Source organism: Somniosus microcephalus, chromosome 12 (genome assembly GCF_052327205.1).
Source record: "Somniosus microcephalus isolate GS21.2 chromosome 12, FLI_Smic_1.0, whole genome shotgun sequence".
In the NCBI taxonomy this organism is placed as follows: Eukaryota; Metazoa; Chordata; class Chondrichthyes; order Squaliformes; family Somniosidae; genus Somniosus; species Somniosus microcephalus.
The window spans coordinates 13,649,737-13,677,494 of NC_140998.1; the positions used below are offsets into that span (position 1 = coordinate 13,649,737).

Genomic DNA, 27,758 nt, shown 5'->3' on the forward strand with positions numbered 1-27,758 from the left:
TCCTCAAACTATAAGATTGAATTTTCTAACAAGTTTATTGTGAGACACATTCTCAAATGTTATCGGAAAATCCATATACACCATGTTATTGCATTCCCTTTATCGATCCAGTTCTTAAAACGACTCTATTAAACCTGTCAAATATGACTTGCCTTTAACCAATCCATGCTGGATGTGCTTGCTTAACCCATGAAAATCTAAATGCTTACTAATTTAACTTGAATTATAGATTCAAAGAGTTAGCCCACAACTGGCATTATAAAATGTTAGGAAAGAGCAGCCATTTGTACATTATAAGGAATGGCAGGCCTATTTATATTATGGGGGAGTAGCAGACCCTTTGTATAGTATAATAATATAGGTGCTAACTGATTCGAGTGAAAAATTGAAGTGTAAAAGAATTTCCTGCTAATAATTTCAATGGAAGGGAAGTCATGCAGGTTCCTTCACAGGCGTGCGCTCTGACCATCTAGATTTCTGATTATCATAGAGTCATAGAGTTATACAGCACAGAAAGAGGCCCTTCGGCCCATCGTGTCCACGCCGGCCATCAAGCCCTGTCTATTCTAATCCCATTTTCCAGCACTTGGTCCGTAGCCTTGTATGCTATGGCGTTTCAAGTGCTCATCTAAATGCTTCTTGAATGTTGTGAGGGTTCCTGCCTCTAACACCCTTTCAGGCAGTGAGTTCCAGATACCAACCACCCTCTGGGTGAAAAAGCTTTTCCTCAAATCCCCTCTAAACCTCCTGCCCCTTACCTTGAAACTATGCCCCCTGGTTATTGACCCCTCTACTAAGGGGAAAAGTTCCTTTCTATCTACCCTATCTATGCCCCTCATAATTTTGTACACCTCAATCAGGTCCCCCCTCAGCCTTCTCTGCTCTAAGGAAAACAACCCCAGCCTGTCCAGTCTCTCTTCATAGCTGAAGCACTCCAGCCCAGGTAACATCCTGGTGAATCTCCTCTGCACCCTCCCCAATGCAATCACATCCTTCCTATAGTGTGGCGACCAGAACTGCACACAGTATTCCAGCTGTGGCCTAACTAGTGTTTGGTACAGCTCCATCATAACCTCCCTGCTCTTATATTCTATGCCTCGGCTAATGAAGGCAAGTATCCCATATGCCTTTTTAACCACCTTACCTACCTGCCCTGCTGCCTTCAGGGATCTATCTACATGCACACCAAGGTCCCTCTGATCCTCTGTTCTTCCTAGGGTCCTACCATTCATTGTGTATTCCCTTGCCTTGTTAGTCCTCCCAAAATGCATCACCTCACACTTTTCAGGGTTAAATTCCATTTGGCACTGTTCTGCCCATCTGACCAACCCGTCTATATCGTCCTGTAGCCTGAGGCTTCCCTCCTCGCTATTTACCACTCCACCAATTTTCGTGTCATCTGCGAACTTACTGATCATACCTCCTACATTCATATCTAAATCATTAATGTACACTACAAACAGCAAAGGACACAGCACCGATCCCTGCGGTACACCACTGGACACAGGCTTCCAGTCGCAAAAACAACCTTTAACCATCACCCTCTGCCTCCTGCCACTAAGCCAATTTTGGATCCAATGTGCCAAATTGCCCTGGATCCCATGGGCTCTTACCTTCTTGACCAGTCTCCCATGTGGGACTTTGTCAAAAGCCTTACTGAAGTCCATGTAGACTACATCAACTGCACTACCCTCATCCACACACCTAGTCACCCCCTCGAAAAATTCAATCAAATTGGTCAGACATGATCTCCCCCTGACAAAGCCATGTTGACTATCCTTGATTAATCCTTGCCTCTCCAAGTGGAGACTAATTCTGCAAAATATTCATTTAAAACCTCACCCACATCTTCTGGCTCTACACACAGATTGCCACTTTGGTCCCTAATGGACCCTACTCTTTCCCTGGTTATCCTGTTGCCCTTAATATACTTATAAAACACCTTGGGATTTTCCTTTATTTTGCCCGCCAGTGTTTTTTCATGCCCCCTCTTTGCTCTCCTAATTTCTTTTTTAAGTACCCCCCTGCACTTTCTATACTCCTCTAGGGCTTCCATTGTTTTTAGTCCTTTGTATCTGCCAAAAGCCTCCCTTTTTTTCCTAATCCATTCTTGTATATCCCTTGACATCCAGGGTTCCCTGGGCTTGTTGGTCTCGCCCTTGACCTTTACGGGGACATGCTGGCATTGTACTCGCTCTATTTCCTTTCTGAAAGACTCCCACTGCTCTGATGTGAATTTTCCTACAAGTAGCTTATCCCAATCCACTTTGGCCAGATCCTGCCTTATCATATTAAAATTGGCCTTCCCCCAATTTAGAACCTTTATTTCCGGTCCATCTTTGTCCTTTTCCATGACTACCTTAAATCTCACCGAATTATGGTCACTGTCACCAAAATGCTCTCCTACTGACACTTCTACCACTTGCCCGGCTACATTCCCTAGAATTAGGTCCAGTACCGCCCCCTCTCTTGTAGGACTTTCTACATGCTGGCTCAAAAAGCTCTCCTGGATGCACTTTAAGAATTCCGCACCCTCTAAGCCTTTTACACTCTGACTATCCCACTTAATATTGGGGAAGTTGAAATCCCCTACCATTATTACCCTATTATTTCTACACTTCTCTGAGATTTGCCTACATATCTGTTCCTCTATCTCCCCCTGACTGTTTGGGGGACTATAGTACACTCCCAGCAAAGTGCTTGCCCCCTTTTTGTTTTTAAGTTCTACCCATATGGCCTCATTGGAGGAACCTGCTAAGATATCATCCCTCCTTACAGCAGTAATTGGCTCCTTGATTAATATTGCAACACCCCCTCCTCTTTTACACCCCCCTCTGTCTCGCCTGAAGATTCTATACCCTGGAATATTGAGCTGCCAGTCCTGCCCCTCCCTCAACCATGTCTCTGTGATAGCAACAATATCATACTCCCATGTGTTCATCAACACCTTCAATTAATTTGCCTTACTCGCAAGACTCCTTGCATTAAAATAAATGCCATCCAGCCTTGCCATACTCCCTTGTGCCATTACATATTTGCTCTGCCTTCCAGGCTGACTTGTTTTTTCCTTTATATTTGGTTGTGCATCACCCCCTACTATAGCTCCACTCCGTATCCCATCCCCCTGCCAAGTTAGTTTAAACCCCACCCCCCCCAACAGTACTAGCAAACCTCCCCGCAAGGATGTTGGTCCTGTTCCGGTTCAGGTGCAACCCGTCCGACTTGTACAGGTCCCACCTTCTCCAGAAGCAGACCCAGTGATCCAGGAAACTAAAGCCCTCCCTCCTGCACCAACTCTTTAGCCATGCATTCATCTGCTCTAATCTCCGATTCCTATACTCACTAGCATGTGGCACCGGGAGTAATCCAGAGATTACAACCTTTGAGGTCCTGCTCTTTAATCTGCTACCTTGCTCCCTAAATCCTTGTTGCAGGACCTCATCCCTCTTTCTACCCATGTCATTGTCACCAATGTGAACAATGACCTCTGACTGTTCACCCTCCCCCTTCTGATGCTCATTGTACCCAGGTATTCCAGCCTGGAATATCCCCCCTGTTGTGTTTATTACAGTAATAACACTCTCTATGGATATCACAGGGATTAACAGGTCTATGTCTGTAGTAAGAAATAGCAGGCACAATTTATGTTTTAGTGAATAACAAAAACGATGGCCTAGAAATTGGATTGCACCTGAACCGGCGCACACTGCACGCGCCGAGTGAGGCCAGTGGCAGGACCATGGGAAATTAGTCGGCTGGACTCCTTTGTTTATTACCGGCAAGCTATAGGTGCCAGTTGCGGCCCCAGCGGCAGCTCACTGGCCCCAGAAAACGTGAAGATCGGCTGGCCCGCATGCCGGCATGGTGATAAGCAGAGTCCGAGCGGTAGGGGGTTGGCACTGGAGAAGGGGGGAGGGCGAACGGTGGCCACTAATGGCTCGTGAATTTACTGCGCAGCCGTGAGGAGCACTCCTGCTCCTCCCGACTCCACCATAAGGTTAACAGAAAAGTTACAACTTACCTTTCAGGAGGTAGCCTCTTGCCAAGCACCTGAGAATACTGGCCACAGAATGAATGGCGCACAGTGCGCTCGGTGGCTAAAGAATTTTGTAAAAGGTGCCTGAAACAGGCGTTAGGCCCTCTGTTTGCATATGGAACAGATCTAACACCCGTTTCAGGCACTGGCCCAGGACACCTATGCAGCAGCCTTTACCAGTATTGGGGGGGCGGTGGGGGGCTGTTGCCGAACATCCGGTTCCTGTATATATTATAGAGAATAGCAGCTCCTGTATATATTATAGCGAATAATAGCCCCTGTGTATATTATAGAGAATAGCAGCCCCTGCGTATATTATAGAGAATAGCAGCCCCTGTGTATATTATAGAGAATAGCAGCTCCTGTGTATATTATAGACAATAGCAGCCCCTGTGTATATTATAGAGAATAGCGGCCCCTGTGTATATTATAGAGAATAGCAGCCCCACTGTATATTATAGGGAATAGCAGCCCCTGTGTATATTATAGAGAATAGCAGCCCCTGTGTATATTACAGAGAATAGCAGCCCCTGTGTATATTATAGGGAATAGCAGCCCCTGTGTATATTATAGAGAATAGCAGCCCCTGTGTATATTATAGAGAATAGCAGCCCCTGTATATATTATAGAGAATAGCAGCCCCTGTGTATATTATAGAGAATAGCAGCCCCTGTGTATATTATAGAGAATAGCAGCCCCTGTGTATATTATAGAGAATAGCAGCCCCTGTGTATATTATAGAGAATAGCAGCCCCTGTGTATATTATAGGGAATAGCAGCCCCTGTGTATATTATAGAGAATAGCAGCCCCTATGTGTATTATAGGGAATAGCAGCCCTTGTGTATATTATAGAGGGTAGCAGCCCCTGTGTATATTATAGAGAATAGCAGCCCCTGTGTATATTATAGAGAATAGCAGCCCCTGTGTATATTATAGGGAATAGCAGCCCCTGTGTATATTATAGAGAATAGCAGCCCCTGTGTATATTATAGGGAATAGCAGCCCTTGTGTATATTATAGGGGAATCACTGCCCCTGGCCCCAAAGTTCCTTGGAGTTCCACTGGTGTCCAGCTGTAACTCTGGTGGGAGATCGGTGAAATCTTGCAAAACAGAGAAGACCCATTTGTACCAGGTGTCCGCTGTTTCCTGGCGTCTCTTCCATCCTTTACAAGGTAAATGAAAGGTAATGGGTAGAGCCAGGATGGGGGCTTCCCATGCTGCCTAGTCCTGCTCCTTGGCCTTAAGTGGGATTTGATGAATCAGTGGAGGCTAGTACTCCAAGTGAGTTAGCCCAACCGGTCAGGTGCAGGGTCTGGTTTTGCGAAGGATTAATTTGTGTAAACTCTTTTAGATCGGCCCCCTGCCTATGGGTGGGCGGCGGAGCTTCCAGCCAACATGAGCGGGCAGATGATGGAGATGCACTTGATGTAGCTCTTCTGCCCATCTGTCCCATGGTAATTAGGTGCCCGCCCCCGCAAACTCCAGCAGTTTCAGCGCTGTAGGGCACTGGCAGGTGTGATTATTATGATAACAGACCCTGTGTATATCTGGAGAATCTGATGAGGCTGGCACCAGGAAACTGCATGCAGAATATACCTGAGCTGCTTTAAACAGTCCTTTATTCCCAACAACCTCCCACAGCTTTTCTCCTCACTGGCTGACTGAGACATTTAACACTGTTGTTCTTTTACAGATGATGTCCTGCCTATATTTGCTTATCCTCATAGCGTTGGCAAGTCTATCACTGGGGGTTATATCTATAGAGGCTGTGAATCCCCCAATCTTAACGGACTCTACATATTCGGAGACTTTATGAGTGGGTAAGTCATTAACAGCTGACTTGCATTTATATTAACATAATAAACATCCTACGGGGCTTTACAGAGGAGAAATGGATGTCAAGCAATGGTGGAAGAGTTAGGAGGGCATAGTTTCAGATTCTGGATTTGCAGAGGTTTTTAATGGGGAAGGGGAGGTGGTACTAAGGATGGAGTTTCTGAAGGTCAGGGTAGTTGAAGGCTCTGCCACTGATGCTGGAGTAGGAGCTTGGTCAATGCACAGGAGACCAGAGTCTCGGGACTAAAGGCACAGGTTGGGACATGGGGGTGGAGGAGGTAACAGAAATAGGGTGGGCTGACACCATGGAGGAATTTGTAAAGGGGATGAGGGTTTTGAATTTAACATATTGGGAACAGGAAACCAAAGAAGATTGGTGATGAGTAATGTAATGATCAATAACATGTCATTCTATAGTGGACACTAGGTGGAGCTGTGTAGAGCTGTATATAGCTGTATGTATATAAGACTACACTACCCAGCTGTATAGATATTAAGACTACATTACCCATGAGGCACTAGGCTACCCACAAGGCAACAGTCAAGATGGCAGCGTGCACATAGGAGCACACATGCTGCATCTCTACAGATACTGTACCTAGAGAACGTGTACTGAATAAATGACTAGCTAGAAGCTAGCTGTGTTCATAATAAGAATGTCTAGTTATTAATGAACATAAGATGGTACCAGGGTGGTGAAGATCTGCTGAAAATTGTGAAAAGCGACATGGGGAACTTGAAGCCACCAGAGCGTTTGAAACTCACAGGAAACATCGACTACAATTGGCAGACTCTTAAACAACAATTCGAACTCTACATTGCAGCCATTGGATTCGGTACGAAGCCAGACGCAAGGAAGATAGCGTTGCTGCTTACGGTTGCAGGCCCACAGGCGATAGAGGTATTTAATACATTTGTATTTAATCCAGAGGAGAACAGAGAAAAATTAGAAGATGTGCTAAAAAAATTTGATGCACATTGCTCTCCCAAAAAGAATGAGACCTATGAAAGATACATCTTCTGTTCTCGGACACAGCAGCAAAATGAGACTTTTGATAGCTTTATAACTGATCTGAAACTGAAAGCACAGACATGTAATTTCTCTGAGCTCAAAGCATCCATGATTCATGACCAGATTGTGTTTGGTATTCATGATAAAAAAGTCAGGGAACGTCTGTTGAAAGAAACCGAACTAAATTTGGAAAATGCGGTGAAAATATGCCAAGCCAGCGAGCTAGCTCGAAAGCACGCGAAGACTTTCAGTGAAATCAATAATGATGCGATTGTAATGAGTGATAATGCTGCTGTCGGTGCTGTGTCCTACAAGGGGAAGAAACGTGGGCAGAACAGAAATGAAAAGCAATCGGAGGATGAAATTTTTAATTGTAAACGCTATGGTTACAAACACCAGTTAAGACAATGCCCAGCGTTTGTAAAAATGTGCACAAAGTGTAATGGAAAGAATCACTTTGCCAAACAATGCTTTTCAAAAGTAAAAACAACGAAAGGGCGACAAGTTAATGTGATTGAGGACACTGATTTAAGTGAGACATTTTTTGTAGGAATGGTGTCATGTGACGATATCAAAAAAGATACAGAAAATGTGCAGCCCTCAGAAATGGACAATGCTGAACATAAAGTCAATGCAGTAAAAGTGGACAAATGGATGATCCCACTGCAGATAAATGGAGCATTAGTTACATTGAAACTGGACACTGAGGCAAAAGCAAACTTAATCAGTATGAGTGACATAAAAAATATGAAAGAAAAGCCCAAAATACAGAAAAAGTCAGTACTACTGAAGGACTATAATGGACAGAAAATAGATAGCTTAGGTGTATGCAGACTTAAAGTGACAGTCAAAGACAAAGTGCATCATCTCATGTTTTCTGTTGTGGCTGAAGGATTTGATTCGATACTAGGTGACAAAGCTTGTGAAGACTTAGAATTGGTCAAGAGAGTCTACCGTATAAACTGTGTCATAAGCAGACCAGATGACACAGGTGATGAAGCAGAGAGCCCATCAAGGATGAAAAGGCCAAAGGGTATCCATGTCTTCAAAAAGCCTAGTTTCTCCAAGAAGAAAGAAAAAGACTTTAAGGTCAAAGAGAAGCCAAAGGAAGAAGAGCACAAAGAGGAAAAACACAAGGAGAAAAAGTCCAAAGATATAATCGCAGCAGATGTTGTTAAGCAGTGGAAAGAGAAAAAGAAAAAGAAGAAGCCTGCACCAGAGCAGGATGCAGTTCTGGTGGATACTCCTTCTTCGCTCAGGCCAATCTTTGGTGTTCCATTAGCCGAGGCTGCTGAGAGGACTATGCTGTATGATGGGATCCAGCTGCCAGCAGTTTTTCGAGAGTGCATTGACTACATTGAGAGTTATGGCATGAAGAGTGAAGGAAACACTGAAACCCTCTCCAAGCAAAGATCGCAAGGAGACCTCGATTTATACAAGAGCAGATCGATGACAATGCCGCAACTGCATCTTGTCATTCGCTGCCAGAACAATCTCATGAAGACACATCAGACTTGCCCGTGTTGAGAAGATCCACACGTAAAGTAAAAAAGCCTGATAGACTTAATCTTTGAGTACAATGTAAAGCTTTGAAAATGTGTTGACTGTTTTGAAAATGTTTATGTTTATAGAGCACTAACAAAAGTGTTACTGATATTATCTTTATTGTTTTCTTGAAAGTTGATTGATATTGATTTTGTTAAACCTCAAAGAAAGGGGGATGTAATGATCAATAACATGTCATTCTATAATGGACACTAGGTGGAGCCGTAGAGCTGTGTAGAGCTGTATATAGCTGTATGTATATAAGACTACACTACCCAGCTGTATAGCTATTAAGACTACATTACCCATGAGGCACTAGGCTACCCACAAGGCAACAGTCAAGATGGCAGCCTGCACATAGGAGCACACATGCTGCATCTCTACAGATACTGTACCTAGAGAACGTGTACTGAATAAGTGACTAGCTAGAAGCTAGCTGTGTTCATAATAAGAATGTCTAGTTATTAATGAACATAAGAAGTGAGACTTAATGCAGGACAGGGTACAGGCGGCAAAGGTTTTGGTGAGAGTTTGTGTGGAATGGAGTTCAGGAGACCAGTAAAAAAGATGTTAGAGAAGTCATTTCTGACTTAGGATTTCAGTCATGATGGCAGTAAGGTGAGGGCAGTGTTGCAGAGTTGAATTAAGTAGTGGTGATGATGCATAGGATATGGGGTTTTAAGCTCATTTTACGCTCAAACTCCATTGCGAACTGTCTGGTTCAGACTGAGCAAGCAACCGAGGAGGTGGAGTTGGGGCCGAAGGTATAGAATTTTTAGCCTTATCTGCAACCTATGCTCTCTACCAGTGTGGATTCCCATTGGGATCACAGAATCACCCACAAAGTCTTCATTACGATAGTGGGCAAAGGTATTGGATATTGCACTTATTGTGGTGGAACGGAGGGATAGAGGACACAGAGTCAGAGTAACGGAGCGACTAAGCTGGGGCATGATGACATCATCCGAAAACACAGCATCAGTTTCCTCATGTACACTGAGGTCACCCAGCTTTACCTCACCACCACCTCTCTCGACTCCTCCACTGTCTCTAAATTGTCACATTGCTTGTCCGACATCAAGTACCGGATGAGCAGAAATTTCCTCCAACTAAATATTGGGAAGACCGAAGCCATTGGGCTAGATTTTCATTGAGGAGGTGGATAGGAGGTAGGACTACAACTTTCGGGATTATAGTCCTGCCTCCATCATGTTCTAGCCAACCCATGTGATTTTGACTTGATTGACCTTGTTGAGCCCGCCCAGCAGGCTCAGCAGGCCAATTAAGGGCCACCCGGCAACAGGTATCGTCACAGATTGATATTTCATCTGTCAAGACCTTTTGACAGATGAAATATCAGCGTTTCACAGCTGTTTGAAGCTGTCAAACACTGACAATCTGTACTCCAAGTTAATTCCTTCCTGTCAGGATGATTTAGAGATCTCCCCGGAACAGAAAGCTGAATGCTGGAATTTTTGACAGATTGCGGCCATTCTGCTTTCTGTGCCGGTGAGATGAGGGACTCCCGAGACCTGAAGGAAGGAAGGCTGTAAAGGTAAGTAAATGTAAGTACAACTTCTTTAAACACTTTACACACACCAAACACACTTACCTCTGCACTCATGCACCCATCACTCACCTGAACACCGGACATCTCGACCCCTCCAAGCCCTTCAACCCGACGGCCCGCCTCGCTAACTTGGCGTGGTTTGGAGCCGTCAGGAATCCCACATTTCAACAATGAAAATAGAGATTAGGCTAAACACTGCCTGTTAACTACCTGTTAGCAGGCGGTTAATTGGCACTAATCCCCTTCCTGCCTCGTGGAGGCGGGTCCCAGCACAGGTCAGGTATCCGTCTCCTTTAAAACTGGCATGGAGGCGGGTTGGGGGCAGGATGGGTTCGTGCACCCCCCGATTTCGCGATTTTAACCCCCCACACGCCTCCAATCCCACCTCATCTACCCAATGAAAATCCTGCCCATTGTCTTCGGCCCCCGCCACAAACTCTGTTCCCTAGCCATCGACTCCATTCCTCTCCCTAACATCTGTCTGAGACTGGACCAGACTGTTTGCAAACTTGGTGTCATATTTGACCCTGAGATGAACTTCCGACCACATATCCACGCCATCACTAAGACTGCCTGCTTCCACCTCCGTATCATCGCCCGACTCTGCCCCTGCCTCATCTAATTCTGAGTATCCCCGATTTTAATCGCTCCACCATCGGCGGCCGTGCCTTCAGCTGTCAAGGCCCTGAACGCTGAAATTCCCTCCCTAAAGCTCTCCGCCTCTCTTTCCTCCTTTAAGACGCTCCTTAAAACCTACGTCTTTGACCAGTCTTTTGGTCATCTGCCCTAATACTTCCTCACGTGGCTCGGTGTCAAATTTTGTTTTATAGCGGTCCTGTACAGCGCCTTGGGACGTTTTACTACATTAAAGGAGCTATATAAATACAAGTTGCTGTTGTTGGAGGAGGCTCCACGTTAGGCTGGGATGAGCCAATTAAGAGATTTATAAATGAAGACTAGGATTTTGATTTCAAATGCTTTGGGAAAGTGGGAAAGTGGTTGGTGAGGATTGTAGTAACAGTGGAGCCAAACTTAACTGAACTGAGCTGTGTCAGCCGTGGTCAGTGGGTCGTACACTCGCCTCCGAGTCAGAAGGTTCAGGTCCCATTCCAGGGACTTGTGCACAAAAACCTAGGCTGACACTCCGGTGCAGTGCTGAGGGAGTGCTGCAATGTCAGAGGTGCTGTCTTTTGGATGAGACATCAAAACGAGGCTCTCTCAGGTGGACGTAAAAGATCCCACGGCACTATTCCGTTCGCAGAAGAGCAGGGGAGTTCTCCCCGGTGTCCTGGCCAACCAACATAACAACAACAGGTTATCTGGTCATTATCACATTGCTGTTTGTGTGAGCTTGCTGTGCGCAAATTGGCTGCCGCGTTTCCCACATTACAACAATGACTACACTCCAGAAGTACTTCATTGGTTGAAAAGTGCCTTGAGACGTCCTGAGGTCGTGAACGGCTCTGTATAAGTACAAGTCTTTCTTTTCTTAGCATGGACAAGATGCTGGCAGCAGGGCTTTGGCCCAGTTGGGGTTACGTTGGGTCGGGTTAGTTATAGGGTAAGGAAACCAATGAGGAAAGCATTGAAGAAGTTGAGCCTGGAGGTGACAAAGACATGGATTGGAGTTTCCCCAGTAGTGAGGGTGAGGTAGGGTAGAGAACAGCAATACTGTAGAAGTGGAAATAGGCACCGTGATATCCTAGGCCTGGAATGTTAGTTAGCATTGGGCTAGGGAGATATTAGTGGTGAGGGGGTCGAGGGCACAAGCTGTGGGCCTCATGGAGGGGAAGCTGCAAATTGAAAAATGGCAGGAACTTGTGTAAAGGGAGGGCTGGAGGGGAGTCCGATGGGAGAAAAAGTTGATACAAAGAGATAGTCGTAGAGGATGTGATAACATAGGGTTTGCATTTATATAGCACCTTTCACGGCCTGCTTTACAGCCAATGAGATACTTTTTGAAGTGCAGTCACTGTTGTAATGTAGGAAACACGGCAGCCAATTTGCGCACAGCAAGCTCCCACAAACAACAATGGCCCGTATTTTCCGAATTTCCGACATTTCCGATCTGTCAAGAATCGTCCTGACAGATCCTGTGCCTGCCCTGGAGAAGGGCCTCTGCGGGAGGAGAGTTCCGCTTTCTGCAGAACCTCCGCCCGCTGAAATCACTTAGAAATCTTACGCCTGGTAAAAGAACGCATAAGGCCTGGTTTTACCATCATAAGAGTTTAAAAAAGTAAAAAAAGAAAAAAAAATTCCCTCATTTATAATTTTAAAATACTTTTAAAAAAGGTAAGTTTATTTATAACCCTGTAAAAAACTTTAATTATTTTTTGCAAAAAATTAAATTTTTGTTTAAAATATTTAATTTAATGTAATTTTAACTCATTTTAATTAGGTGATTTTAAAAAAAATTATGTAATGTTTTAGTGTGTTTTTTGAGTGATCCCCATTCATACTCTACGCGGAGAGACCTGTCAAAGGTGTGAAGGGAGATTCCCTTCTTCCATTGGTTCCCCGTGGCCCACGTGATCCCAGGGACGCTTGCGAACCGCCTGCGCCCCGCCTGCGCCCCGGGATACCTGGGCCTCTGCGCGCGTGCACCAGGAGAGGCCCAGGAGCGGAAGTGTCCGGACCTTCAGAGCCAGCAGGTAAGTTCGTAATTTTTTTCCAGATCGGAAGCATCCGCACGCAGGAAGCCTCCGATCGGAAACTCCAGGCCAATGTGATAATGACCAGATAATCTGTTTTTAGTGATCTTGATTGAGGGATAAATATTGGCCCCAGGACACCAGAGATAACTCCTCCCTGCTCTTCTTCAAAATAGCGCCCGTGGGATCTTTTACGTCCATCTGAGAGAGCAGACGGGGCCTCGGTTTAACATCTCATCCGAAAAACGGCACCTCCGACACCGCAGCACTCCCTCAGTACTGCACTGGGAGTGTCAGCCTAGATTTTTGTGTTCAAGTCTATGGAGTGGGACTTGAACCTACAACCTTCTGATTCAGAGGTGAGAGTGCTAAAACTGAACCACAGCTGACACTACAAGGGAGCTTTGTCTGAGGAAAGTGTGCTATCTGTAATGTAATTGAGTAATGGATCAGTGAAAGAGAGCTGTCTGGTCAGGAGCGGAGGAGGAGTATCTTAACTACATTGCCTAGCAGTGCTTGATACTGACACTGGATGCTGGAAGTAAGAAAGTGCTCCATTTCCCCACCATAATCCTCACTTAGCTGAGCATAAAATTTACATGCAAAAAAGAAGTTCTTCAGTAGCAATCAGATTTCACCTGCTTTGTGTCAGCCGTGGCCCAGTGGGGAGCACCCTCACCTCTGAGTCTAGAAGGTTGTGGATTCAAGTCCCACTCCAGAGACTTGAGTTCAAAAATCTAGACTGACACTCTATGCTGTATTGTCGGAGTTGCTGTCTTTTGGACAAAATGTTGAACCGAGGTCTCGCCTGCTCTCTCAGGTGGTTGTAAACTATTCCACGGCACTATTTCGAAGCAGAGCCGGGGAGTTCTCCCCGGAGTCCTGGCCAATATCTATCCCTCAATCAACACAACAAAAGCAGGTAATCTGGTCATTATCACACTGCGGTTTGTGGGAGCTTGCTGTGCGCAAATTGGCTGCTACATTTCCTACATTACAACAGTGACTACACTTAAAAAAGTACTTCATTGGCTGTAAAGCGCATTGTGAAAGGCGCTATAGAAATGCAAGTCCTTCTTTTTTTTTGTTAACTAATTGTCCTTCGGTGTTATTATGCTGTTTTCTCCTTACTCCCCAAACAGACATCTAATGGCACTGGCTGAGAATGCCAGAACAGGAAGGTGGCATGATTATAAGATCTGCATGGGAAAGGGGCAGACATGTCATTTCCCAGGACTTTTGAATCGCTATTATCGCTACATTATCTCCTTCGCTGAGGATGAAGCAGGTAATTCTCATCTGACACAGAGTGTGATTTGCGCCCATTGACCTGGACTTTAGCCTGGAGGTGAGTTCCTGGTGGAGGGGCTGGTGCTGTTGTGAGGTCGGGAAACCGGAAGACCAGGTTTCCCGACGGTCCGGCAGAATTTAACTACAGGGCTCCTTTAAGTGGGGTCCCAGCCCACAGGCAGCCCGATTGACAGGCTGGAGGCCTTTCGGGCAGGAAGCTTGCTTCACAGGCATTGGAGGAATGAGAGAGATCGTGGGTGGGGGGGGGAGGGAGGGTCCGAATCCCAGGAGTGGGGTCCAATGATGGTCTGGGGGGGTGGCGATTGCGGGGGGGTCCCAATTGTGGGGCAGGGGGTCCGATGGTGGACTCGGGGGTCCCGATGGTGGTCGGGTGGGTCTTGTTGGTGGTCGGGTGGATCTTGATGGTGGTCAGGGGGGGGTTCCTGATGGTGGTCTGGAGGGGTCCGATGGTGGTCTGGAGGGGTCCGATGGAGGTCTGGAGGGGTCCGATGGTGGTCTGGGGGGTCAGATGGTGGTCTGGGGGATCAGATGGTGGTCTGGGGGGTCAGATGGTGGTCTGGGGGATCAGATGGTGGTCTGGGGAGTCCGATGGTGGTCTGGGGCGTTCCGATGGTGGTCGGGTGGGTCCCGATGGTGGTCGGGGGGGTCAGATGGTGGTCTGGGGGGGTCCGATGGTGGTCAGGGGGGTCAGATGGTGGTCTGGGGGGTCCTGATGGTGGTCTGGGGGTGTCCAATGGTGGTCTGGGGGGGTCCTGATGGTGGTCTGGGGGTGTCCAATGGTGGTCTGGGGGGGTCCTGATGGTGGTCTGGGGGTTCCGATGATGGTCTGGGGGGTCCGATGGTGGTCTGGGGGGTCAGGTGGTGGTCTGGGGGGTCCTGATGGTGGTCTGGGGGGGTCCTGATGGTGGTCTGGGGGTGTCCAATGGTGGTCTGGGGGGGTCCTGATGGTGGTCTGGGGGGTCCGATGGTGGTCGGGTGGGTCCTGATGGTGGTCTGTGGGTGTCTGATGGTGGTCTGGGGGGTCCTCATGATGGTCTGGGGGTATCCGATGGTGGTCTGGGGGGTCCTCATGGTGGTCTGGAGGGTCCGATGGTGGTCTGGAGGGTCCGATGGTGTTCTGGGGGGTCCGATGGTGGTCTGGGGGGTCAGATGGTGGTCGGGTGGGTCCTGGTGGTGGTCGGGTGGGTCCTGATGGTGGTCTGGGGGGTCAGATGGTGGTCTGGGGGGTCAGATGGTGGTCGGGTGGGTCCTGATGTTGGTCTGGGGGTGTCTGATGGTTGTCTGGGGGGTCCGATGGTGGTCTGGGGGGTCCGATGGTGGTCGGGGGGGTCCGATGGTGGTCTGGGGGGGTCCTGATGGTGGTCTGGGGGGTCAGATGGTGGTCTGGGGGGTCAGATGGTGGTCTGGGGGGTCAGATGGTGGTCGAGTGGGAGGGAGATTATCTCAAACACCCAAGATGTTTACATTTGCGCACTTTATATCCCCCCAATCGATTCCCCGTACTTTAAAGAGGACACCTTCTCCAACATGGAGGGGGAAATTATCCAATACCAGGCCCAGGGGAACGTGTTGATCTGTGGGGACCTCAATTCAAGAACGGGCGAAGAACCAGACTTCACCAATAATCAGGGAAACAATTACGTTTTCGGGAATAACCACTTTGACATCCCTTCCCTTCCATACAGGCATAACTGCGACAAGCAGTCAAATACCAACGGAAAACAGCTACTACAGCTCTGTCGAAACCTGGGTCTGTACATTGTCAATGGTAGGTTCATAGGAGACCTCCTAGGAAGATCGACCTATTGCTCACCTCTTAGCTGCAGCACAGTAGACTATATGATTACAGACTTAGACCCATCCTCTTTCAGAGCATTCACAGTCAAACCACAAACAACACTGTCAGATCACAGTCAAATTACTATGTTCCTCAAAAAGACAGAAACAAACAACATAGAAACACAACCCAGTAAACTGTACAACACCAAAAAATCGTACAGATGGGCCAAAAACGACACGGAAAAATACCAGAAAACAATTAGCAATGCATCAACTCAAGCTCTCTTAGACACCTTTCTGGATAACATATACACTCACAATAAAGAAGGCGTAAACCGGGCAGTTAGTAAACTAAACAATATTTTTGATAATTTGGCAACAAATGCAAACTTGAAAGCTCGCAAGAACAAACCCAAAACAAAAAACTATGAAAAATGGTTTGACCGAGATTGCCATAACATGAGGAAAAAACTTAGAAAAATATCAAACCAAAAACACAGACATCCAGAAAACGAGGAACTACGCCTTACTTATTGTCAGACACTAACACAATACAGAAACACACTCAGAACCAAAAAAGAGCAATATATTAAGAATACACTCAGCTCCATGGAGGAATCCATTGATTCCAATTGTTTCTGGGAAAACTTGAAAACACTACACAAAAAACAACACGACGATTTGGCCATTCAAAATGGGGACACATGGGTAAACCACTTTGAAAAATTATACCAGAAAAACACACTAAGACCAGAGCAACACCAAATATGCAAAAAACTGGAAAAGCTAGAAATGGCCATAAAAGATAACCAAAACCCGCTGGACGCCATAATAACAGAAAAAGAACTTCTTGAAAAACTCAAGGACCTGCGACCAGGAAAAGCCTACGGGACAGACGGCATACTAAACGAGATGATTAAACACACAGACAACAAAATGAAACTGGCTATCCTAAAACTCTTCAACTTGGTTCTGAGTGTCGGTTATTTCCCTGATATCTGGAACAAAGGACTCATAACGCCCATATACAAAAGTGGGGACAAAATCGACCCAAACAACTATCGAGGCATCTGTGTAAACAGTAACCTGGGGAAGGTATTCTGTAGCATCATAAACAAAAGACTTATAAACTTCCTTGAGGAGCACAATGTCTTGAGTAAAAGCCAAATTGGATTCCTGCCAAACTATAGAACATCCGATCATATCTTCACCCTACAGACCCTAATTGACAAACACGTTCACCATAACAAAAGCAAAATCTACGCATGCTTTGTAGATTTCCAGAAGGCTTTCGACTCCATCTGGCATGACGGTTTATTCCTGAAACTTATCGAAAGTGGGGTAGGAGGGAAAACATATGATGTAATTAAATCAATGTATACAAACAACAAATGTGCAGTTAAAATTGGAGACAAACAAACAAAATACTTTCCACAGGGGCGGGGGGTGACGCAGGGCTCGCCAATCTCACCGACACTCTTTAATATTTACATAAATGGATTGGCAAAACTACTTGAACAATCTACAGCACCCGGCCTCACCCTATATGAATCCAAGGTTAAATTCCTCCTCTATGCAGAGGACCTGGTTCTGCTGTCACCTACTAAAGAGGGGCTACAGCAAAACCTGGACCTGCTGGAGTCGTACTGCCAGACTTGGGCCCTGACAATAAATCCCCAAAAAACCAAAGTCCTTGTGTTCCAGCAAAGATCCAAACATCAGGGACCCAAAATAAATTTCACAGTAGGAACAACCAAAATTGAACAAACCACTAACTACACATACTTGGGCTTAAAAATCAGTTCTACGGGAAACTTCAAACTGGCTGTGAATGAACTGAAAGAGAAATCAAGAAGGGCTTTCTATGCCATCAAAAAATCAATCCAAATAGAAATCCCAATTAGCATTTGGCTCAAAATTTTCAAATCAGTAATTGAACCAATTGCACTCTATGGCAGTGAGGTATGGGGACCGCTAACTCAACAAGAATTTGCAAAATGGGACAAACACCCAATTGAGATCCTACATGCAGAATTCTGTAAAAGTATCCTCCGGACTCAAAGGAAAACAGTAAACAATGCATGCAGGGCGGAACTAGGCCAATATCCATTAATAATCACTATCCAAAAAAGAGCCACCAAATTTTGGAATCACCTACAAATGAGCAATCCCCAATGCTATCACTACGACGCCCTGAAATGCCAACAGCTGACCATAAAGAAGAATACCCTCAGTCAACTAGTCCTGGGACTCAGTGAAGTAACTACTAACAATACTAACAATAACCAGCCCCAGGACAGTGACAGGGTAACACAAAGAATTCGACCCAACACAATCGTCGCTAAGCAAAAGGAAAAATATCTGACATATTGGGCAGAAACAACAAAAACCCAAAGCAAACTCAATTGCTACTTGGCCCTAAACAGACAATACAACATAGCTGATTACCTGACCATGGTAAAGGATAACAAACTGAGAAGAACCTTGACAAGGTACAGACTTAGCGAACATAGCCTAGCGATCGAAAAAGGCAGACACAGGCAGACCAGGCTGCCAAGAGAGGACAGGATATGCTCTCACTGCAGTCAGGGAGTGGTGGAGACAGAGATGCACTTCCTCACAGCTTGTGGAAAATATCAGGGCATCAGGGAGAATTTCTACCAAAAATTCTCACAAATATGCCCTGATTTCAGAAATCTGAATGACAACCAAAAACTCCCATTCCTACTGGGAGAGGAGAGAAGCTGTATAACACTGGCGGCACACTATGTTACAGCTTGCCATGAACAGAGGGACAACCAGTAAACTAAGAAAAGAGTATATATAAACAATGCGAATGTATATTTATACACTCAGGGATATACCTGTTTATACACTGTATGAATAGAACTGCGTTTATGTGCTAAACCATAAATGTATTTTGATGCTTTGGCAACATAAGATGTAACTTATCATGCCAATAAAGCGATTTGAATTGTGAATTGTGAATTGGGTCCTGATGGTGGTCTGAGGGTGTCCAATGGTGGTCTGGGGGGGTCCTGATGGTCTGGAGGGTCCGATGGTGGTCTGGGGGTGTCCAATGGTGGTCTGGGGGTGTCTGATGGTGGTCTGGGGGGTCCTCAGGATGGTTTGGGGGTGTCCGATGGTGGTCTGGGGGGTCAGATGGTGGTCTGGGGAGTCAGATGGTGGTCTGGGGGGTCAGATGATGGTCAGGTGGGTCCTGGTGGTGGTCGGGTGGGTCCTGATGGTGGTTTGGGGGGTCAGATGGTGGTCTGGGGGGTCAGATGGTGGTCGGGTGTGTCCTGATGTTGGTCTGAGGGTGTCTGATGGTGGTCTGGGGGGTCCTCATGATGGTCTGGGGGTGTCCGATGGTAGTCTGGGGGGTCCGATGGTAGTCTGGGGGGTCAGATTGTGGTCTGGGGTGTCCGATGGTGGTCTGGGGGGTCAGATGGTGGTCAGGGGGTCAGATGGTGGTCGGGGGGCTCCTGATGGTGATCGGGGGGGGGTCCGATGGTGGTCAGCGGGTGTGCAGACAGATCGTAGGGATGGGGGGTTTTTGGGTAGCTTGCAGGGCCTGCAAGAAACACTCCTGCTCCTCCTGGCTCACAAGCAGTGCTGTAAAGGCACCAACCTTATGGATTCAGCCCTTCCCGCCTCCTTTAAGCTGCCGGATGGGAGAGAAAAAAAAGGGAAAAGGCACAAACCAAAAGTGTGGATAAAAAATATATAAATATGATAGAGGCCGAGGTTATGATCTGAAATTGTTGAACTCGATATTGAGTCCTTCCCTCTCCCTGGTCACTGACTGAGGCTGAACCAGACGGTTCACAGCCTTGCTGTCCTATTTGACCCTAAGATGAGCTTCCGACCACATATCCGCTCCATCATCAAGACCACCTACTTCCATCTCCGTAACATCACTTGTCTCCATCCCCGCCTCATCCAGGCCTTTGTTACTTCTAGACTCTCCTGCCTGACCTTCCAAACAAATGTTGTTTGATAACACCTTGGGACGTTTTACTACATTAAATGTGCCATATAAAGGCAAGCTGTTGTTGTTGTACATTCCTATGCTCTTATGCACATAATTTTTTTATTCGTTCCTGGGAGGTGGGCGTCGCTGGCAAGGCCGGCATTTATTGCCCATCCCTAGTTGCCCTTGAGAACGTGGTGAAATTACTGAATTCAAGATTGGTCACATTGAATCCTATTCTAAGTCATCCTTTCCCAAAGAAAGAAGGAAAACACTTACATTTATATAGCGCCTTTCACAACCACAGGACGTCACAAAGCACTGAAGTACTTTTGAAGTGTAGTCACTGTTGTAATGTAGGAAACAAGGCAGCCAATTTGCTCCCGCAAACTGCAATGTGATAATGACCAGATAATCTGCTTCAGTGATGGTGGTTGAGGGATAAATATTGACCAGGATACTGGGGCTAACTCCTCTGCTCTTCTTCAAAATAGTGCCATGGTTCTTTTACATCCACCCGAGAGAGCAGTCGGGGCCTCGGTTCAACGTCTCATCTGAAAGACGGCACCTTTAACAGCGCAGCACCTCCTCGGTACTGCACTGGAGTGTCAGCCTAGATTTTTGTACTCAAGTCTTTGAGAGTGGGACTTGAACCCGCAACCTTCTGACTCAGAGGGCAAGAGTACTATCAACTGAGCCACAGCTGACACAGGACCTCAAAGCTGTTAAACTCTATCTCCCTCACTCTTGTAGGAGGATGCTCCTACATCCTACAGCCTTTTAAAAACCAACCCTGATAGTGTCAGCTTTGGCGCAGTGGTAGCACACTTGCCTCTGAGTCAGAAGGTACAAGATCCCACTGTAGAGATTTGAGCACATATTCCAGGCTGACACTTCTGTGCAGTACTTAGGGAGGGTTGCCCTGTCAGTAGGTGTTCATGAGAGTGCTGCCACTGAGCCAAGGCTGATACCTACTGAAGAAACAACAGAACAGGACTGGATCATTCAGTGCCTTCAATCAGATCATGGCTGATCTCTACCTCAACTCCATTTACCCATATTCCATGATATCTTTACTCAGCAAAAATCCATCGATCTCAGTCTTGAAAATTTCAATTGACCCAGCATCCACAGCCTTTTGAGGGAGCAAGTTCCATATTCCCACTCCCCTTTTCCACTGTGTGAAAAAATGCTTCCTGATTTGACTCCTGAATGTCCCAGCTGTCATCTTAAGGTTGTGGAGGGAGCTCTGGACTGTCGGGAGGTGCCGTCTTTCAGATGAGATGTTAAACTGAGGTCCCAGCTGCCTGATCCCATGGCATTATTTAAAGATCAGCAGGGAATTCTCCTGGTGTCCTGACCACAAACAGTTTAGCTGGCCTTTCATTTGGGATCTTTGTGCACACTGACTGTTCCGTTTGCCTACATACCAGCAATGACTATTCTTCAATAAGTAATTCATTGGCTGTGACGCAGTTTGGGATGTGATGAGGCACTACATAAATGCAGATTGAGTAGACACCCATTTTAGCCTTCTCAAGATGAACGGTAACATTTGAATCTGTAGGCAGTAATGAAGTTGGAATGTATCTACAGCTGTCTCTACCAAATCATTTTTCTCTCCAGGGGAACTATATTTCCTGTCTACGAGGATTCCTACAGCCACATCTACTACTGGAGTGGTTTACAAAATAGTTGACCCTTCACGGTGAGGCACAGTTAACAAATGCATATGATAAAAATAAGTAGAAGTGGAGCACCTTAATGATTACTGAGTGCCTTGCAGGTAATGTGCCTGACTCATAACCTGCACACCCAAGGACATTAAAACTTAAAGTGCTTGTTTCGTGGATCTTTTTCAGGAGAGCAGCCTCTTCGAGCCTCTCTTCTGCGCTTTGGCTATGAGTTGGGAACTAGTCTTTGTAGGTCTGCCGGGCTTAACAGTGTAATGCAGAGGCCGAGGAAGCAAACACCTGCACCGGCTCGCCACACTTACTTCACAGAAAATGGCTCTCTTAATCCGACAGAACATTGATAAATTCACATTTCTGTGGGTCAGTCACCCTAATGTGGAAGCACCTCAACAGTGAAAACAATTGGGACATTCATTGCAGAAAATCATTGGGGCATATCAACATTTGGGAATATGAGGCTACATTTTTTGATAATGTGCTCCCAGTGCGGAGTCTCGGCCAGTGGGGGTGTACATTGTGCACCTGCACACACGATTTTCCATCCATTTTAATGGACAGAAAAACACAGGATATGCAAAATTTCCTGATACCCGCTCCTGCCAAGTGAGGCTCCGTATCTGGGGGCATGCCACCAGAAATTTTCCTTTACATCCGAAACATAAACAGAGCAGGTATATCTCCCAAAACTTCAATTCAATGAGATGTCAATAAAGCCAAATTTTCCAATTTTCTTCCCCTTCTCTTCTGAAAGTGCTGACTGACCCTTTCTGGAGTTCCTCGCCTGAGTTTGCCATTCTTCATGGGTAAACTTAGACAGTGAGTGTCGATGGGATATTCAACTCCAGGGGCATCGCGCTCAAGCCTGATCCTGTCCTCACAAGTGACATGTTACACATGTGCACTTACCAGCAGGAGTCACTGGATAGTAATCAGGAGTGGGAACCCTGGCTGACATTGTTACTGTCTAATCCAGAGGTTACTACCCTCTCGGCTGAGATCAGTATAACTCAGCGCACACACAAGGGATCGAATCTCTGACTGTCCGGCCTGTAGCAGCACATTGTCTGGTGCATTTACCCATTGGTAGAGCCCCAATCCTGTGAATCTAAAAGTTAATCAGCGATTCTCAATTCTGGGAGAAGATTGGAGTTAAAATATTGGTAGATATGTGTGTCAAGTAGGAAATGTGTTGATTGCAAAAGTGTATTACATACAATACTTGGAATGGTGGCATAGTGGTAATATCACTGGGCTAGTAATCGAGAGACTGTGAGTTCAAATTCAGTTAATTAAATAGAATTTATAGCACAGAAACAGGCCATTCAGCCCAACAAGCCTGTACCTGTATTTATGTTCCACTCGAGCTTCCTCGTCTAACTCTATCAGCATAACCCTCTATTCTTCTCTCCCTCATAGGCTTGTCTAGCTTCCCATTAAATGCATCGATACTATTCACTTCAACCACTCCCTGTGGCAGTGAGTTCCACATTCTCACCACTCTCTGGGTAAAGAGTTTCTCCTGAATTCCCTGTTGGATTTCTTGGTGACTCTCTTATATTGATGGCCTCTAGTTATGCTCTTCCCCACAAGTGGAAACATTCTCTCTGTATCCACTCTATCAAAACTTTTCATCATTTTAAAGACCTCTATTAGGTCACCCCTCAGCCTTCTGTTTTCAAGAGAAAAGAGCCCCAGCCTGTTCATCCTTTCCTGATAGGTACAACTGCGTAGTTCTGGTATCATCCTTGTAAATCTTCTCTGCACCCTCTCCAGTGCCTCTATATCCTTTTTATAATATGGTGACTAGAGCTGCACGCAGTACTCCAAGGTTCAACCAAGGCTCGATACAAGTTCTGAACTCTGTAGCAGATTTTTAAAAGTGAAAGGAAATTTCAGATGGTTTCTTGGAGGACGGAACCATTTAAATCCTAATTCTTGTTCTGCCTCCCAGGAGGGCACCGCCCCGAAAATGTCACTACACCCCCTTACCCGTTAAAGTGAAAAGTCGGCTCATCAACTTCGTGCCTAAACCAAGTAAGTGTGAAGCTCCTGACAGGTTTGTTTTCTTCTTAAGTACAGTGTGACCTAATCATTATGGTCATCAATGGGACTGGCCAATTGACTGTAGCCAAAACAGAAAATCCAGTCGCTATCCGTTGTAGTGGCCTTGTATTGTAACTGGCACACTTGGAATAGATTTTGATGCCTCCTCAGTTTGTGCAGTTGCCCTTCTGTCAGTGACACTGGGGCAACCCAGCGTCAGCTCGACTGGTTCATTTAAAATAGGCAACTGTGTAGAGGGAGCTTTACTTTGAATTTATCCCATGCTATATTTCACCTGAGGGTGTTTTCTAGGAAGTCTTGCTCTGTCTCTCTCTATTATATCTTACCTGGGGGAACTTGATGGGGCTGTAGAGGGAGTTGTACTCTGCATATAAATGGTGCTACATCTGACTTTGGATGCTTCATAAAACAGTGCAGAGGGAGCTTTACTCTGTATCTAACCCGTGCTGTACCTGCCCTGGGAGTGTTTGATGGGACAGTGTATAGGGAGCTTTACTCTGTATCTAACCGCTGCTGTACCTGCCCTGGGAGTGTTTGATGGGACAGTGTAGAGGGAGCTTTACTCTGTATCTAACCTGTGCTGTACCTGCCCTGGGAGTGTTTGATGGGACAGTGTAGAGGGAGCTTTACTCTGTATCTAACCTGTGCTGTACCTGCCCTGGGAGTGTTTGATGGGACAGTGTAGAGGGAGCTTTACTCTGTATCTAACCCATGCTGTACCTGCCCTGGATGTTCTTGATTCTGACAACTGAACAGAATTAGTGTGTTTCATCCAAGACTGAACCTCCCCGCATTGATGAATGCAAAATAGTCACCGAAAGTGGGTTTTAAAGATTTGTGACACAACTGAAGGGTATCAAGAGAAAGAAATATTATGTTTGCTCTGTTATGTATTATATTTTTGTCAAGTCACCTTCCTCAGTTGGTAGCACTCATACCCCTGAGTCAGAGGTTCAAGTCCCATACCAGGACCTGAGCACAGAATCTAGGTTGACCCTCCTTTGATATGCTGATGGAGTGCTGCATTGTAGGGGATGCAGCAAGCCAAATGAGACATTAAACCAAGACCGCACCTGCCCATTATTTTGAGATGTTTCTAACAGACTTGAGAAGGTGCTCTTTAAATTGAGTTCTTTGTTTAAATGGAAGTGTTCTTTGTGCACACAGAGTTGATGCACCGCCCGAAGAAGAAGCCTACAAAGAGCAAGTCCAAAGGAAGACAAAGACCCAGACAACGACAAGAGGAATACACCCCAGACTGGTTCCTGGAGCTCCTCAAGACCTTAGAAAGGAGGCAAACAGAATGGGATGTTGCTCCTGAACAGACAGCAGCTACTTCAGCACCAAGACCTGCTAAACCACGTACAGACACTGGGAGCCAGCAGAGCGGCCCTGGCTCAGCAAACAGGAGACCACAAAGTACACCTCTGAATGGAGCAGTGCGACTGGTGGATGAGCATGCCAGGACAGACCGCGGCAGGGTGGAGATTTACATCAACGGAGTATGGGGGACCGTGTGCGATGACCTGTGGGACAGTCAGTCGGCTGCTGTGGTGTGTCGCCAACTTGGATTCCCATTTGCCATCAAGGCATATCGGAGAGCAGAGCTTGGACAAGGAAGCGGGCCAATTCTTCTGGATGATGTGGAATGTGAAGGGAATGAAAAGAGCCTCTTGGAGTGTCGCCACTCGGATGTAGGGGAAACCAACTGTTCGCACCGAGAGGACGCAGGCGCCATGTGTGGGTACGCAGAGCCTGAAGTAGCTGGACAATCCTAGTGCACAGTCAAGATTAAGGGTATCTAATGCAATCCACCTGTGAAATCAAAGTCAAGAACGATCTTTCCAAAACGGACTCCCATTTCTTGGGCGGGTTGGGGCACGGAGCAGGAGGAGAGTGCTTTCTACAGTTAGCAGCCGCTTTAGCTTCTGGATGTTACATATTGGCACGAGGTGCTTATTAATAATTCCATCGAAATCTCATTCTTTTTGAAGACCAGATATAATTTTTGAAATAATATCGTATTTTAAACAGATTGTAACATTGGAACAGTGTATTTTGAATCTGTCCTTGTGTATTCTTGGCAAATATGGATGACGGCTATTAGGGCTGACCAAGGTGAAGGGAAGGACACCACAAGGGTGAAAGAGTTTTGGGGGCGAAATGCGGTTGGGTGTGGTAACTGGATTATCGCTGGAGATTTAGCGCCCGGCGTGGAAGTACCACCCCGGCCACTAAATTCGGCTCACCGCCCCGGCGAAGAGGCGGAGTGCTATCTCGGGCGCTCCGCTTCCTCTCGGGGCGGTGTCAGGGGCACTCCACGTAGCACTGATGCATTTCAGTGCCCCCTCCCCTTCCATTAAAAGGAGCGACGCTGCGAGCTCTGCAGGGCCTGAGGGCCCACACTAGCCCACCAGGGCGGCGTGGTGCGGTGGCTGCAGCCTGGCACTGAGACGACGCGGTGCCGGGCTGTGCGATGGCGGCCACGGACCACTCCAAGGGTCGCCACGGAGTGCAGACCTGGAGGTCGGCCAAAAAGAATATAATGGCGGCGTGGGCCGCGCGGCCGCGGCCGCACCTCCCTTTAATTAGTGGAGGTTGGCCCAGCTTGCGACCCGCGAGGTTGGCGCTGACACCGCCTGTGGCAGCCTCGTGGGGTGCAGCCGAATTTCTGCCGCGGGGCGCTAAGTGGTCGTAGCGCATGGCGATGACGTCACCACCAGCGGCGCAGCAGTCTGGGCTGCTACTGGCGGGGACGCGCCGCTATCGGCTAGTGTCTCAGTAGCGCCCCGCCGAATTTCTCAGGCCCTGCTACCCGCCCGAGCGATAAGCCCTTTGCGCCCTGTTAGCGCCCCCTGGAAGCGCAAAGGAGCCGAATTTCGCGGCCAAAGAGTTTTGAGGTCCTGTGAAAGAATGAGTTGGAATAGGAGATGGTGCAGCGAGGCTTGATTTCAACACATTAAGGATGTGGGGAGGAGGAAGGACATTTAGGATGGAGTATTTGGTGCTTATGAGCAAGAGAGCAAAGTTCAAAGGAGCAATGGCCACTGTAGATATTCTTCAACAGGACTTCCCCTTCAGCCACTGTTCCGAATGGGCACTGCGCTACTGGAGCAACTGCTCAGACACTCTTGTCACATTATGGGATGGCTCCCTAATTGAAATAAAACAAGGGCCTTGTGACCAGCTGGTGTGCAGGGTCCTGGCTTGCCACTGCACTGGGAGGTCCCATCGCTTCAAGTGCCAGGTAGGCCTCAGGCCTCCGAGCCCCATAATACTGGGGGCAGCTGACTGAAGTGCCCACCATCGCATTATTAGCCCCTCAGTGATTCAGTCATTGAGCCAGAAGAGGACTGGAAGTTGTGAGCATTGTGGGTTTGTGATCTGAAGGAAGTTGATGAATGTGGAGTGAAATATTCAGTAAAAGAACTGTTAAAGTTAAATGATGAGCAGTAGAAAGGTGATCAAATCATGTCAGAGCAATCTACATCTCAAAAACAATGAACCGATTGCTCCTTTAAACACATTTAACTTTATTTAGCTGTTATACCATGCCATTGACAAGATTGCTATTATTGGACTCCAAACACCAAGGCAATTCCAGAATTCACTTTATTATAAGGCCAGAGTAATCCTCATTTGCCTAGTTTCTTTCCCCTTCTCTCCAGAAGGCAGTGATCCCTCCTGGGGTACAAGTCCACAAGTGCTGGCAGCCCCCAGGAACCTCGCTCAAAAGGAGAGTGCTCCAGAAATAGTGTGATTCTTCCACCGCCAAGTGTGGAATTACTCCTACAGGGCCTTCTGGTGCCAAGTGGAAAAAGAAGACTCAATCTAGACCTGAGACAGGGAGGTATCTGGCATACGTTGGAAGCTTTCTGGGCAACAAGATTTGTCTGAAATAGTGCATACTCCAGACTATCTTCTGTTAGCCTTGGCGCAGTGGTAGCACTGAGCCAGAAGGTCATGGGTTCAAGCCCCAATTCAGAGACTTGAGCACATAATCTAGGCTGACACTCCGGTGCAGTACTGAGGGAGTGCGGCAGTGACGGAGGTGCCATTTTCCGGATAAGATGTTAAACCAAGTCCCCATCTGCCCTCTCTGTGGATGTAAAAGAAACCACGTCACTATTCAAGGAAAAACAGGGAAGCTCTCAAAGTGTCCTGGCCAATATTTATACCGTAACCAACATCACTAAAACACTATATTGTAGGAACTGGGGTTCCTAGCCGAAGAATTGAAATCGACTCAGAAAATCAAAAACAATAAAATTTAATGAACAAACGA

The 27,758-nt window shown here is 46.7% G+C and overlaps 1 protein-coding gene across 2 annotated transcripts in view; it reads left to right on the top strand.

The window, feature by feature from the left end:
- Positions 1 to 25,536, top strand: part of LOC147109033 (HHIP-like protein 1) — a 78,474-nt gene extending 52,938 nt beyond the window's left edge. The window contains exons 5-9 of one of the 2 annotated variants that reach the window (XM_086002594.1): positions 5,732 to 5,858; positions 13,795 to 13,940; positions 21,342 to 21,423; positions 23,361 to 23,443; positions 24,641 to 25,536. In XM_086002594.1, coding sequence (XP_085858720.1) covers positions 5,732 to 5,858; positions 13,795 to 13,940; positions 21,342 to 21,423; positions 23,361 to 23,443; positions 24,641 to 25,251 — 1,049 coding nt within the window. In that variant the 3' untranslated portion in view covers positions 25,252 to 25,536. The remainder of the gene's footprint in view (positions 1 to 5,731; positions 5,859 to 13,794; positions 13,941 to 21,341; positions 21,424 to 23,360; positions 23,444 to 24,640) is intronic. The other variant, XM_086002595.1, reaches the window with a different exon arrangement.
- The last annotated feature ends 2,222 nt before the right edge of the window (positions 25,537 to 27,758 follow it).